Source organism: Kryptolebias marmoratus, linkage group LG21, assembly GCF_001649575.2.
Source record: "Kryptolebias marmoratus isolate JLee-2015 linkage group LG21, ASM164957v2, whole genome shotgun sequence".
Classification (NCBI taxonomy): domain Eukaryota; kingdom Metazoa; phylum Chordata; class Actinopteri; order Cyprinodontiformes; family Rivulidae; genus Kryptolebias; species Kryptolebias marmoratus.
The window spans coordinates 19377269-19392880 of NC_051450.1; the positions used below are offsets into that span (position 1 = coordinate 19377269).

General features: G+C 36.1%; 1 protein-coding gene across 3 annotated transcripts; it reads left to right on the forward strand.

Annotated features, from left to right (window-relative positions):
• Window positions 1–235: 235 nt before the first annotated feature.
• Window positions 236–15140, forward strand: hnf4g (hepatocyte nuclear factor 4, gamma). Of its 3 annotated transcripts, none has more exons than XM_017428386.3 (11): window positions 236–420; window positions 6708–6873; window positions 7177–7271; window positions 8513–8619; window positions 8757–8909; window positions 9174–9261; window positions 9678–9830; window positions 11094–11143; window positions 11367–11553; window positions 12323–12442; window positions 13016–15140. In XM_017428386.3, the coding sequence occupies exons 1-11, from the start codon at window positions 390–392 to the stop codon at window positions 13135–13137; spliced, it is 1272 nt and encodes a 423-aa protein (XP_017283875.1). In that variant the 5' UTR covers window positions 236–389; the 3' UTR covers window positions 13138–15140. The 3 variants fall into 3 exon arrangements, with proteins under 3 accessions (XP_017283875.1, XP_017283873.1, XP_017283874.1); XM_017428384.3 differs by lacking the exon at window positions 236–420 and adding an exon at window positions 3550–4301; XM_017428385.3 differs by lacking the exon at window positions 236–420 and adding an exon at window positions 3553–4301 and having other exon boundaries at window positions 8760–8909.
• Window positions 15141–15612: the final 472 nt, after the last annotated feature.

Sequence of the window (15612 nt, forward strand, 5' to 3'; positions counted from 1 at the left end):
ACCTGAGAAAAGAAATAAGCTTTACTTTCTCTACAACATCTTGTTAAACATCACCTAAAATGTCTTGGATCTCCACCTTCCTTACCCAGATTGTCAGAGGCCCTGCCTAACATTCACACGCACACACACACGTACACACCTGGTGATCTTTCTCTTCTCATTTTTATGGAGCTGGGTTACTGTTTAACATCCCCACCCAGATTTGAGTTTGTTTAGTAAATCGATCTAATGACAGGACTATGATGGCGCCATTTAATGTGTCGCTTCATGAATTATAGGCAGTTCAGCTCTCCAACCTTCTATTTTAATGTTGTTGAACACCTTACATGGTCCCAGTGCTCCATGTGCTTTAGTCCAAAGGTACTGATCACAGCGGTAACACTGGATAAATGCACGTACCTGACGGAAACAGGAGCACAGGTAAGTCAAACATTTCTTCCTTGTTCTTGAAACGAACTGAGTTTAGTGAGGACTATTAAGGTGTGCTGTGCCTATAGGGGAGCCCTTATCAGATTTTAAAGGGGTTTGCTTGCACATTCTCCCAAATCACGTGGTTTTATATTTTGGTGGTGATAGTTTGCCTCCAAGCTGAGAGCTGCTACTTCACAGTATGTGCTGTGGCGTGGGCAGGTTTAAAACAGATAAAGACTCACTTTGTCATGCATGCTGTACCGTAAAGATCATGTGATAACCACCTTCACACGTACAAGGACATAAGCAAAAAAAGCACATTAGTCTGTTTTTCTCCTTTGAAGCTCCATCAGTTCTTAAATTACCACTAAAACTATAGTAATTGTCATTTGTGTAACTTATGTAGCGGACACTTAATAAATTCACCCTTTTTAAGGCTCAAAAGGTTTTGCACTTGCAGAAAGTTTTATATGCTCACTACGTGTTGCTTTGAGTAACACAGAGACAAAATAAACTGTGAACTATTACGCTGAACTTTCTTAAATGATGCAAATACGACATGCTGCTGTGTGTAGAACTGAGATCAGCTGTAAAATTATGATTATTATTTGTATTATATGTCAGACATCAGTCTGTTCTTGTATATTGCACAAACATTTGAGACTCGCATATCACAAGTGATGATTTGAGGTGATTTGGTTTGAATTTAGTTTTAGTTAAACATGCTAACGCTTTAATTCACCCGCACGAAAGCAAGCACGTAAAGTTTGGCGGGGAACGCCGCTCTTATAAAATGTTTTACTGTTGCTTGGGTTTCAGGAAGTACGGCTTTATAAGAGCGACATGGGTGGCTGATCATCATCTGTGACTATTAAAACCTGTAGTTTAAATAGAGGTGCTGGTATTATGGCCAGTTCACACAGAGATTGCCTTTTAACACAGGCTTTTATGGCTGCAGGGAGCTTTCGGTTGATAGGCAGGAGGAGCATTTCTGAGTAACTCTGTGTCCTGGAACAACACCTGTTTCTATGAATGCATCAAACCAGCTTTTTAGATATATAAAACTAATCCTAATATTAAACATGTCATAAAGTCTACAAAACCTCTTGGTTTTTATGCTTCATCCAAGTGGTTGACTGTGCTTTATGAGATGAATAATGCCAGTAAAGGAGAACACGTTTAGCTCATCAGTTTCTCAGTGTAGGAAAATGGGTTTTTGTCCTCAGCTTTAGTGTCTTTTTAGGTTTTTTGAGTGTGTTTCTTCAATTTTGTCCTTCCTGTGTTCCTATTTCTGTCCGTCCCTCTGCAGTTTGATTATCCTCAGGTGCTTTCTGTGTTGTTAATGAGTTCCCTGCCCTTTAAGTTTGCTTCTGCGTCTGTTTTTTTCTTGTGAGAGGTTCATTGTTGCATGTTGCTCTGGTCCCAGTAGCTGCGCATGCTTCAAGTTTGTTAGTATCTGTTAGGTTTAAGTGTAAGGCCAGAGCTATTCTCTGTGTTACCTGTGAATAAAGAATAATCAGTACAAATGAAGAAGTTATTTTACCTTGTATACAAAGTACTGATGAGAAGAATATTAAAGGAAATCATCCTTACAGTCAGAATTAGTTTAATAACTGTATGGCTTCTTTTGCACAATATACTCTATGTGTGTCTCTGTATATATATGCATATATATATATATATATATGCATAGAGAGAGAGAAAGAGAGGTTCATTAAAAAAAAGCGATCAGTACGTCATGAAATATTTTGCAAACAGATGCAGTTGATTCTAATAATAGTGGCAAAGTTTCAAAGTTTCAAAACGGATGTCACGTGATCAGTTAGTCATCGTATGAGTTGACTTGTAAACTTTTCTCCACATTCTGCAAACGTGATGAGCCAGTCGCTCTGACCAAACTATGTGGTTAAAATATAATCTGTCTGTCATTACTTTCTCCTCCCACCCCGATCTCTTCTCATGCCTCTGTTTATTAACCCCTTTATTCACCCTCAGATATTAACTAACAGAGCCTGCATACAAATATTATTTGCTCTTTGCAATAGAGTTCATTTGGATGTTTTCCCCAAACTTGGAATTTATCACGTCTGCTCAAATACTCCTTCACTTTATGTCTCATTGGCCCTCTTGTCACAGATCCAGGGCATCAAATCACCCGTAATACCGTCTCTTATCATTTACAGCCTTCTCTGTAACAATGCCCAAACTGATTGCCCCTAAAACACTCAATGAGATTTAGTGTGATGAAACCTTCAGTGTAGAATGGGTAGGTGAGAATATTTAACTAGTTTGTGCGCATTCAGAGAATGATTATAGCATCTCTGCCTTAAAAGAGGAAGGTGGAGTGTGGGGGAAGGGTAATTTCAGTTTTAATTTGCACTTTTGAAGTGAATCTTCTCTCTGTTTCCCCAGTAAAAACACCAGGCGGGACATGATGGTGCAAGTAAGAAATGTATAAAAATGTATATCACTCTCCACCTTTCCAGCCAGAGTTCTAAATCTAAATTATCTTATGCTGAGAAAGGAGGGAGTTAAAGCCAATTTGGTCCAAATTTGTGAATAACGTTATGAGTGATCTCATATGAAAGTATGAGATTTTGCAAGATCTGGTCATAGAATGTGTTGAGGCTCCAACCACACCAGTAACTTTAACTTTGACAGAGTATATCCCATTTTGTGTTGACTGATGTTGATTAGCTGTGGCGGCCATCTTGAAGTGGGTTAATTCCAAAATTTAACGAGCTGTAGATGAACATCTAGTGAATAATTTCTGAGCGTTCCATTAAAATTTACCCAGTGGTTCATGAGATATTTTGCTAACAGACAGTCACAGTTGACTCCAGTAGTTCATAATAATGTTTTCCAAACAGATCTTGGCTGATTAAATAGTGCTTGGAGAATGTGTTGTGAGTGGCACTCAAATTCTATCACCCCAAATTTGAACTAAATATCTAAAATTAATTGAGTTAGAGCCATTTTTGTGTTTAAATAAGACTGATTGCTTCTGGAAGCCGGTGATAAAAACAGATTTTGGTTTGAAGTTTAGTTGATAATGCACTTTTTAAAAGTTATTTTAATATATGCACAGATAATTCTATGGATATGTCAAACTAAAGGTTTAAAACAAAGAGTTAGATGTAAAATCAAGACGTGTGTGTGTAAGAGTTATCAATGTTCTCCATTAAACTTTGTATCTTTATAGACTTTATCTCCTGAAGTGATGGTAATATTACTGCAGTTTTGATTAGATTAGGAATCCCCACACAAGCACAAACACACGATTCACAGAAAGAACCATAAATCTCAAGGAAAACAAAACAAAACATGTTTCTGACCATCAATGCACTCACTTTTATGTGCATACGCACTTAGAGAACAAGCAGCTCTCTCCTAATAAACTAACGTGGCTCAGAAGGGGAAAAAATGGTGCAAATAGGACAATAAAAGGGGAAATAACTCCTTTACCACTATCTTTTCATCCCTGTGATAAGTGTGAGAGAAAAGAACAGATAAGTAAGGTACGCTAAAGTAAGAAGTCTTGGCTCCAGCTCCACCCTACTTTTTGTTCATGGCCCAATCAGATGAGATTATAGATATATTATGTGAAGGATCTCCCCGGTCATATCTTTGAGAATTAGCTGAAACTGAGATAGGAAGACAGAAACAAAGAGACAGAGGGACTGAGGAGTGAAGTGAGAGGAGAGACAAAAGAAGAGAAAGCAGAAAGAAAAAAGAGAAGGCAGCTCACATCCAAACAGGAATGAAATATCCTACAGTTCCTCCGAGTAAATCTCTGTTAGATATGGAGGTGGCCAACTATTGTGAAGGCCTGGATCCATCATTCAGCACATTGGGCTTTGAGAATGCAGAGGTGCTCTATGGAGGAGGAGGTAAGTCAGGATTCAAGCACAACACCTACTCACAAAAACACACAGAGAAACTCACAAAAACACGAACACTTGGGACATAGAGGTGAAAATGATCTTCTGCTGATGTGAAACTGTGCTCACATACATTACTGTAGTGTATAGATGATATGAATATATACAAAAAAAGCCACCTTTGTGAGTACTGACACCATACTGTTGTCTAAAAGCAGATAGAAATGATTAAAAAAACAAGCAGTTTTCTAGATTTGTAAAAATACTAGGAAGTAGATCTTCAGAGGAATTACAAGCTGAAATATGGAAAACCAAGACAACTTTTAAAGAAAGTTACTCACAGGATTGTTTCAGGTAAAGTAAGAGAACCATCTGAAAAGCTATTTAAAAGCAGACTCTGGATTGAATTGTTCTACTGAGCAGAAGCAGCACCTACACAATTTTTCATGGGAGATCCATAGACCGAAAAGTTTTTTTTTTGTGTGCATTTGACAACAAACCCCAGCGTCAAAAGTTTTCAAAATAAGATTCAAACAAACTAGGTGATTCTTGGAAAGTGTTGCTGAGGATGAAGAGACGTCAGAATAGAAGTTTTGAGCCACAGTGAGTCAAGATAAGTTTGAAGGGAAACAAAGACGCAGAGTTTCACAGGAAGAGCAGCTCTCTGTCTGTGAAGTACAGGTTTGCATAAAAACTGAGATTGTGTTTTAAAGAATTCACTCATAAAAAAAATTAAAAAAAAGGAAGATCAATTTAAAAGCAATAATATTATGTTCTGTCAAACAACTACTAGGACTGGATAGGCATTCTGAAAACATCTTTGGCCACCAACTAAATTCCAAATTCAAATTTATGCCAAAATGTACAACACAAAGGTCAAAACCCAAAACACCACAGAAAGTCTGGGAACACACTTTTAAAATCTAAAATGTCTCACAAAACGGACTTAAAGCACAAAGAATGGATAAATATTCTCAAATCAATAACTGAATAACATTTATATGAAAAAAATACGAACTGTAAAACTTGTCAGGAAGATGCACGAAATTTAGCTTTGGGTACATTTCTTAATTCCAAAAAAAATATATATATATATATATATTCTGAAATAAAAAACTTTAATGTTTGTTCTGGAAGAATGCAAATAACACATTTAACAGTACAGTAAAAATTACGTTGACCATTTCAATTTAAATTTAATTCAATTTCATTTAAATTTTGTTAAATTTGTCTATTTTTATTTTTAATTCTCAGACTTAGTAACTTTACAAACATCTACTTTTGTAAAGTTAGCAGATGTTTTAAATTTAACATGCTAAATCAAATCATATATGTCTGTTGACTGGTGTTCCACAAGACTTTACACTAAATTCATTTCAAATTAAAAGTCCTGCTAAAATGCAGGCTGATATAGTATTTTATAAGGTCATGGAGCTGGCACATAAAGTTAAGTAGGTTTTTTCTTGTTACTATAATCCAAATTTTTTCAAAGCAGCTGCATGGAACCTTTGGACAATTTTATTTATTTTTTCACTAATATGGTATTAAAAGTTGTAAACCAGCTAGGAACTAAACCTGGAAAAGATAAGGACTGGTCTTGGTATCTAGCAGAGTAATGGGGATAGAGGTTGGGGATATGTGCCATAAAGATACTGAAGAGCGAGCACACACCTCAGTGAAACAATGACGTCACAGCAGCAACTGATGAGAGAGTTCGTTAAACATTAACACGCCTCACATTAGTACGATGTTTGACTGAGGGGGACATGCTTTGCAATGCAGGAGTGAGAACGTATCTGCAGGTTGTCCCATTTACAGTGCGATCATCTTGTCTTCTCTCTGATATGTGTTAACAGAACAATATGCTAACCCCCTGTGAAAATTTCAGTTTCAGTCACTGAGAATAATCATAGTGAAAATAAACACACTTGTATAAACTGCAGCACTGTAGCCTACGCCTTTTTCAATAAATATTTTTCTTGATTCACAGACAGACAAATCAATCATACACAATGAACTCTGCAGTTACCTTTAAAACACTTTTCAACCACATTGTATGCAAAAGATTTATTAACTAAAGCAGCATTAACATAATCAGTGTACTCAGGTTAATTTTTGATAGGATGATGGCAGCCACAAATATTACAAATCATGGGTATCATTTCAAGAGTTAGATGTAATGCAGTAAATATATATATCCCCCCTTTGAGGGGGAAAACTTCCAGCAGTTTGTTATTTAGCAAGCTTAAATCTGATCTGATCTAAAAGCACATTTTACTTTTTTTATTATAACCTGTAATACAATACTTATTTTAGTTGTTTGTGCATTTTTGCCAAAGTATGTAATGCACTCTTGAATCAAAATGAAGACCATGTGGAAAGGTGTGTTGTTTTTTTTTTTTGTGTGTGTTCCAGAGAGTATGCCAACTGAACCAAGTCACTCCAGTCCAGATGGGCTCAGCAGTAACTGTGCGATCTGTGGAGACAAAGCAACAGGGAAACACTATGGGGCATCAAGCTGCGACGGCTGTAAAGGCTTCTTCAGACGCTCCATACGCAAGAATCACGTGTACACCTGCAGGTACAAACAGCCGAGATGCACTGAAAACTTACCTACCTCTTAATACTGCATTCAAACTGTTCATTACTGAGAGGTGTTACACGTGGTTAACAATTAAAATGTGCAAGTGACATGGGTTAGATAAAATGAAACACACCTAGCAGAATCTATGCACTTCGGTGTGCACACAAACATGATTTCACAAACACACACATTTGATTTTCAGATATCTGCACATGCCGGACTCGTTCATTTTCTTACATTCTGGTGTGCATTAAGTCCTGCTCTGTAGAAACATGCTAAATTATTGATTGTCGTGTTCAGGTTCAGCAGACAGTGCATTGTTGATAAAGATAAGAGGAACCAGTGTCGTTTCTGCAGACTCAACAAATGCTTTCGAGCTGGCATGAAAAAAGAAGGTAAGACAAATAAAAGACACTAAATTGTTGACCTTTATCAGCAAAAAGATCATATTCTCTCCAGCACTGATACTGCATAATGGGTGTAAAGATAAAAAGGTAGCAATAGACCAAGTGTGTATCTTCCGTGTTAATATTATCTGATGAATCCCATGAAGCTTATTTTAGTTTTGCCATCATGACAAAGACGAGGTTTTAAAAAGGTAGAACTGAAGAACAACAACAAAAAAAAACTATGTCCATGAAATATCAAGGCGTCTTGAAGTTAATCGAAATTGGTTTAACCATAAAACAAGTGATTACTTTGCGTGTGTGTGTGTGTGTATGTGTGTGTGTGTATTTATGAGGGGTATAGCCTTGCCACAGGGGTTTATGACACCCAATCCTGTGATATTGAAACATTTTGTTCTGGACTGCAACTGGTTAACGTTTTACTCCTGTTGCTGATGCCAGCATGTATGGCTGCTCTCCTAAATATTAACTGGCTCCAGTGTCTGTTATCATTTCCATCCTGAGCCCCACCTCAAGGTTTTCCACTAATAAATACCAAGCTGAGTTAATACTTGAAATCTTGTCATAAGAGATTGCGCCTCAATCCTCATACATTTACAAAAGATATTGCTTTGTAGAGGTCTGTTGATGGTTTTTCATCTGTTCCATTAAAAATAAAAGTTTAAGTCATTTGATTACATTTATTGTGCATTGTGTCTTGCTGCTGGACTATCCTTGCATTGTATAAGTTAATTTTAAAGGTTTATTTGTGATTTTTTTGGTTAAGAAAACTATTTGTAAATTAGTGAGTCCAAACAAATTTCCCCAAGGAAACAATATAGTATATTACATCATATTAATTGATATCTTAATGTATTGTTATGTATTGCATCCTAAAATATTGCAACGTATCACAATGTAACGTATCATAACATAATATATTGTATTTTAACGGAACTTAATATTATATATCATATTGTACTGTAAGGTATTATAACCTTGCATTTTGTGATCATAGCCTAACATACTGTAATGTAATGGATCATAATGTAATCCAGCCTTGTGTATCATATTGTAATGTATTATAACCTAAAATATTATAATGTGTCAATGTATTGTAACAAATTGTGATATATTATAACGTATTGTAACATATCATATTATATCATATTATATCCTTTTGTATTTTGCACTTGTTTCACAAATACACAAAGAGCACATATAAAAACCAGTTTTTAAATATATCTTAGCTGTACAGAACGAAAGAGATCGGATCAGCTCCCGAAGAATTATCCCAGACTCCCAGGACCTTCCACCCATTACTGTTTTGGCTCAGGCTGAATCATTATCCCAACAGGTAACGATATTTTACCAATTTCCTGTTTTGGACATTCATGTACTGACGACCTACAATATTTTTGTGTGTGAGTTGATATCAGCTTCGAAACTCAAAACATCATACATGACACGAATTATTCCCCCGCTCTTTCCCAGCAGATCACTACTCCAGCAGGAATTGCAGACATATCAGAGCTGAAATCAGCCACTGTCGGGGATATATGTGATTCTATGAGGCAGCAGCTCTTGGTATTGGTTGAATGGGCCAAATACATTCCAGCCTTTGGAGAGTTGCCACTGGATGATCAGGTAACGTAATATAAATTAGGACAAACAGTGACTATGGTTTGGCTTGTATATAATCATAGCTGAGAAGCGATCTTATAATTAAAATTAGTATAATTAATTTCAGCCACTGCCTGTGACTCTGTATAATGGTTCTCTTTACATTTTGAAGGTGTGAGAGAGTAAAAAAGTGCATTTGGAGAATAGTATACTTCAAGATAAAGTGTATATATAAAGTTTATATGTTGCTCTCTTTGGTGAATTGTGAATACATTTGTGTGTCCCCAGGTGAGCTTGCTCAGGGCTCATGCAGGTGAACAACTTTTGCTTGGAGTTGCCAGAAGGTCAATGCCATTCAAGGACTTCCTGCTTTTAGGTAAAAAAAACAACCACTATAATGCCGTCTTATTTCTGTGTGGTGTAATCATGTGTGTCAGCGCTGATGTGTGAAGACTGACAATGATTAACCAAAACTTTCTGTTTCCTTTCTTTCTCTGTTGTTGCAACTTCAAAGGTGTTCTTTGTAAATTACATTATTAACTGATGAAATATGTACCAACATCGTACAGTAAACAAAGCTGTCACCTACAAACACTCAGACATACTTTCTCTATTAGTGTACCTCACTGACAACTATTTACTTTGACTAAAGCTATTTAAATAGAACCAGTCAAGGTTGCAACAATCCCAACAAGTACACACTGGTGCCCCACCTTGTACATACCCACATACCTTTTTCTTCCACATAACTCTTCTCCACACCGCCTCTAACTATGTGCACTATTTCTGCAGGCAATGGCTGCGTGATACACAGAAACAGCCCTGAACCTGAGATTTTCAGGGTAGCCAACAGAGTCTTAGACGAGCTGGTTCAGCCCTTCCAAGATATTCAGATAGACGAGAATGAATATGCAGCTCTGAAGGCTATCGTCTTCTTTGACCCAGGTAATACATAAAACAAAAAAGTATCCTAACCAATCAGCCATCAATGTATTTGCCACGTATACATCTAGTTTTTGTAGCCTCTTTATTCTTCCCTGTGGATGAATGTACCTTGAGAGACAGCTGTGTTATTCCAAGAACATGATCACAAAAGATTTAATTTTGCTGAAACAGTAGATGGTGGTTGTTTAAAAAAAAAAAAGGTTTTGAATAAAAGCAGCAATGATGTTAGTTGATTAGTACTGAAGTGCATTTTTCTAAATATTTGATTTACCATGTAACCATACAATGCACAAAAATTCCACTTATCAACTAAACATATAAATAAAATGTTTATTTAGTTTTTCATAACTTAATTTGTGATGTTTGTCATCCAATGCCACAAAACAAAAGTTTTAGTAAGTAAGTAAGTGAGAACAACAGTGCTCATGTAATTGGCTGTGTCTGAGTGGGTTTGTTTGTTTGTTGGTAAAATATCTTGTGAAGCAGTGGACACATTTTAATAAAAAAGTCAGCCAGTATTACAGATATTAAGCTATAATTCAATGTCTTGAACACAGACTCAGATTATTTTTTCTTTTACTACAGTAGAATTTATGCACATAATCAGAAATTGTTAAATTGCAACTTTGTGCTCATTTACCACATCTTAGACTTAAAGTACTGGCAGAAAAGCAACATAATATGCTTTAATTTGTATGTAACTTTGAAAGAGCATGTTATCCCTGAAGCTCACATAAAACAAAACAAACCCTGCATTTAAAATGGCCATTTGAAGTGTTTTTTTTTGCGTCTGGAATAATTTTCTATTCCTTTTTGTGCCACTAGATGTCACACATTGAACCTAGAAGGTAAAGATCAGATTTAGGACATTATTATTGCTGTAATCCTGGAAATCTAATTCAGGACATTTGTGTAATAGACAGCCAGACACAGAAAATTATATTATTACAATTAAAATACATGATAGTAAGATTGAAAAAGACAGATAATTTGATTAAACGGTTTTAAAAACCCACTGTTATATCTGACTGGTATATTCCCCCATTCCGTTGATAATTTGACCACTATCGCTGCCCCAATCTTATGATTCCTATCCCCCTTTTTCCAGCTCCTTCCATAAATCCCCTCATTTTGTGCTGAGGCCCCAGTTTGAGCATAATCATCCCATCAGTTTTTTTTTTTGTCTTGTCCTTCAGTCCTGTCCTCTACCCTTTCCTTTCATTATTTGCCCATTTCTTACATGCGTTGCTTTCCAATCTGCAGATGCAAAATCCTTGCGGGACCCCTCGAAAATTAAAGCTATGAGACTGCAGGTGAGTCGCATATTTAATTTTCAGAATTTATTGCAAGACTGCAACTTATGTTTACTGTTTATTACCAGTTTCAACAATCACTGAATATTTATTTCACTTTTAGCTCTGGATTTTTAAGGATAACTTTCTTTACCATCACTCTTCCTCCTTACATTTTGTCCTCAAACTCAAACTCAGTTTGCTTACAGTGATGGATTCTTGGCGCTTGTGTGCATGTTTGCAGGTTCAGATGAGTCTGGAAGACTATATTAATGACCGTCAATATGACTCCAGGGGGCGTTTTGGGGAGCTTTTACTCCTGCTGCCCACCCTGCAGAGCATCACCTGGCAGATGATTGAACAGCTCCAGTTCATTAAACTCTGCGGCCTGGCCAAGATCGACAACCTGCTGCATGAGATGCTGCTGGGAGGTGAGATCGGACAGCGTTTGTGCTTGTAATTCAGTATACTTATAGGGTGACCTCCAGCAAAGAAAAGGGCTCCAGTGGAAGCCGAAAGTGGTGAACTATATGAGGCGTTGCAGGGGAGGAAGAGCATAAATGCTCGGCAAAGTTTTCTGGAATATTCACAACTAAAAAGTTTTAAATTCTGCTGAGGAGTAATATATCTTTGCATAACCCAGATTTGTAATAGGCAACGCTGATTGTACTGTCTGCATGATGCAGTGACATAGAAATTTACACACATATATTAATGTGTATAAAAAACAAATAACAGAATGCATCAAATATACTCTCGGGGGGCTATGACAAACAATAAGATAAGATTTGATGTAGAAAAATAATCTCCAAACATGTCCCCTACGTTTCTCCAAACATGTTAAAAAATATCCTGGATATAAAAACCTGACTTGGATGACAGTGTACAGAAAGAGCTGCGTTTTTCTCCTTAGAACATCTTGTCAAAATGTGGAACTAATACATAAAAAAAACAACAAACCTTTTGCAATTCAAATGTGCTGAGATTATATTTAGTGACAAGAATGTGGAGCTGGGAGGGATGTTCTTTCTTTTCAACACTAACAAAATAACAAGTGGTTTATCAAAATAAACAATATAAATAGGATATTCAATTATTTTACTGACTTGTGGAGTGACTGACACTGACATCGTGCCAGGCTGAGGATAAACTCACATCTTTTTCTGGAGTTAATTTAAAAGTGTTGTGGTTTCTGTTCAGGACTAACGACGGAGCCCACACACCTGAACCACCCAGCACACACCCAGCTGGCCCAGGACCCTGTGACTGGACACACACTTGTCATCAGCACCATGCCTGTCTCTCACATTCCACAAATAGGTAAGATCCAACAAAACTAGCAATAATTATAGGCCTTGCATTCCTTGAAGAAATGCATATTGTCTGCCAACTTTCATGCCAGAGTTTATGCTAAAAAGACAGGGAGTAGTCCTTAGATAATGTTTTGTGGATGATCCTAATTACTATCACATCAGACAATTAGCTCAGTATCTGTAAAATTGATATTGCTATTTTTGTGTTGGCTAAGGTTGATTAGCTGTGGTGGCCACCTTGAATGGGCTTGACTTCAAAAGTTATTATGTTGTAGATGTACATCCAGTGATTGCCCTCTGAGAGTTTTATTAAAATCCACCCAGTGGTTCATGAGAAATTCAGCTAATTCTAAAGACAAACAGACAACTTCAGTGCCGGCCGATAAAAATGCTGAAAACATGTACGCACCACATTTGATGAGCTTATTGTCAAACATGTTAAAAATGTATATGTATAAAGAAATAATTTAAAAAGTCACACCTATAAACTTTAAAACACTGTAACTGTGACTCTATTTATTTGTGCAGAAATGATCAGTGAATAAATAACCATTTTTCTCTGCTTCTCGTTTTTTTGCAGCATCACCAGACACTCCCATCCCATCACCCCCGCAGGGTCCTGCCACAGAAATGTACAAACACTTTTCTCAGCCTCTTTGTCCTCCTGCCAGCCCATCGTCTTCCACACCAACAGACCCCTGACTCCTTTCTGTCATGGGATCAGTTTCCTTGCCTCCTGTTTGTTATCAGATAGTGAAAATTTATGAAAGTGCTCTTTGTTCGCTACGTGTTGTTAGATTTTGCTCTGTCTTTTTTTCCTTTGTGACTGCTGATGTTGTTGCAACAATAGCCTGGTATGGCTCTCTCCAACCAGTGCAACACCAAAACTAAGGGTTTATTTTAACAACCACTAATCTATGCTGTGGAATCCTTTTTTGTGAGGGTCACATAACGGAGTGCAATTTGGAAACTAATTTTGTGTTACAACCTGTTTAGACCACATCATTCATGTAGTCATTCCTACAGTGTGCAAAAGAATGCTGTGTATTTCTTTTAAATTCTGACTTTAAAGTTTTTTGAAATAATGCAACTATCCTGAGGATGAGTTGGACTCCATCAACTATATGCAGATATGCAAAAGTACAAAATTATAATAACATGTTTTATATCACATACATTACATTGAGTTTTCAGTTTTAGCACTCCTGGGTTTTTCGAATAAATATTTGCTCTTGTGCTGTCCATCTGACCCCTATGCCAAGAACAAACACAGCATGCTGGTGTTTGAGGTCTGGAGTTTGTCTCTATGATTTAAAAACCAGGGGAAACCACACTGATCTGTTACCTGACACAGGCTGAATCAATCCAGCCATGTCTCTCTGACGTCACCTAAACCAGAACTACATTTTAGCTCAAAGCTGCAAAAAAGAGTGAAGATAAAAGCTTGGAGTCGACCACAGCACAATGAAACATCAAGAAAATCAAAATCAGATTATAGTTGGTCTTCTTTTGTTTCTGAACTTTGGAGATTCACTAATTTGTTTGCATTAATCCATATCTGCACACATGGATAGCGGTACCTGGTTTGCAGCATCCATCGCACTAAACATTGGCACAAGATCATACAGAACTGACTGAATCTTCATGTGTTTCCAGCAGGATTTCAACTTTAAACCTTACTTTACCTCCTGCATTTTAAAGTGAAGTGATGTAACACTATGCTTTGCACATGTACGGTCATTATCATGTCTCTGAGGCAACATGGCTGAATGGCACAAAGTGTTTAAACCTCTTGGTTTGTTCAAATTCTTGATTTTTTTTTGTTTAAACATGTTGATTGATTTGCAACTGATGTGCAGCCATTTTATTCCAGACATAAAAATGATTCAATGTTTATAGTGAATCAAATGTGTAATTTTACAAAATAAAATAAAATAAACATGTAAATATGCAAAATATATATATATAATCAAATGTTTCAGAAGGAACAAGAACTATTAAAATATCATAGCTTAGTCAGAACGTATAGCAGTGGTTGAATATACTGTTTTAAATAAATCTCTTCTGTGAGAAGAGTCTGTAACACCTGTAGGATCACGTCACTTGATTTGTATATATATATATATATATATATATATAAAATATATATAAAATCCAACATATATATATATATATGTTGGATTTTACTTTTAAAGATACTAATTTTAAACTCTGAAGACTAATGGTTACAATAATAAAAAAGGAAGAAAAGGTGATTCTGAACTCTATCAATGGTGCAGTTTCAAAGAGATTACTCCATTAGTTTTCCATGTAATTCTGAAATGTGGGCCCACATTCAATGTAAACAAAACACTTTAATCTGCAACTTATCTAAGTACCAATACATCAAAACTGTTGTACTTCTTCCCAAACTGCTCTTGTGTGGATGCCACCATTATTGACACATTTTCAGTCACTTTAGCTGTTTAGGTAGGTAAACAAACACGTGTGGTCGTAAATTTTGTTACAAGAAATTGTTTCATGACACATTAACCATTAATATGTGAAAAAATATGTGCATATTTTGTTTCTTACTTAATGATTATTTTGTTGTTATTATTTTTTGATAGGTCTTTGTGACATTGCAATGAGGACCTTTAACCCAATGGAAATTAAAGCAAACACACATGACAGTTGAACTAGTGAAAATAAAAAACAATATGATACTGAGGCGTGGACATGTGTTATCTTACACACTGACATCCATGTTGTTGTTCTGCATGTTTTAGCAGCTTGTAATATAAACACAAACCAAAACAGGCCTCATTGGAAAATGACTGAAATAACAATTATTTAAGCAATTCTAAAAACATAGTTTAGAGCAGAAACCCACATGGAAAAATTGTGATATTTGACTTGTATTATACAATATTCAGAACAGATTTGTTTTGTAATAAATTTGTTTTATTCTTTTTTAAATCAAATTTGTTGTTTTTGTTTAATTTTTGTTTGATTCATGTTGATATAATGAATATTTGCTAATTTAAATATTGATTAAAACTCTTTAACATATGAGTATGGTATGAATCAAACGGTAATTTATTATATTGATTAGCCATAACATTATGACCACCTGTTTAACATTATACAGGTCCCCACCTTTTACTTCCCAAACAGCCCTGACCAGACAGTTCTCTG

What these genes read in the sequence shown, in the direction of transcription:
- hnf4g (XM_017428384.3), top strand. Translation starts at nt 4,172, where the DNA reads ATGAAATATCCTACAGTTCCTCCGAGTAAATCTCTGTTAGATATGGAG. An exon ending in TATCGTCTTCTTTGACCCAG is followed by an intron (nt 9,831 to 11,093) that starts GTAATACATAAA and finishes TCCAATCTGCAG; the next exon opens with ATGCAAAATCCTTGCGGGAC. An exon ending in GCATGAGATGCTGCTGGGAG is followed by an intron (nt 11,554 to 12,322) that starts GTGAGATCGGAC and finishes GTTTCTGTTCAG; the next exon opens with GACTAACGACGGAGCCCACA.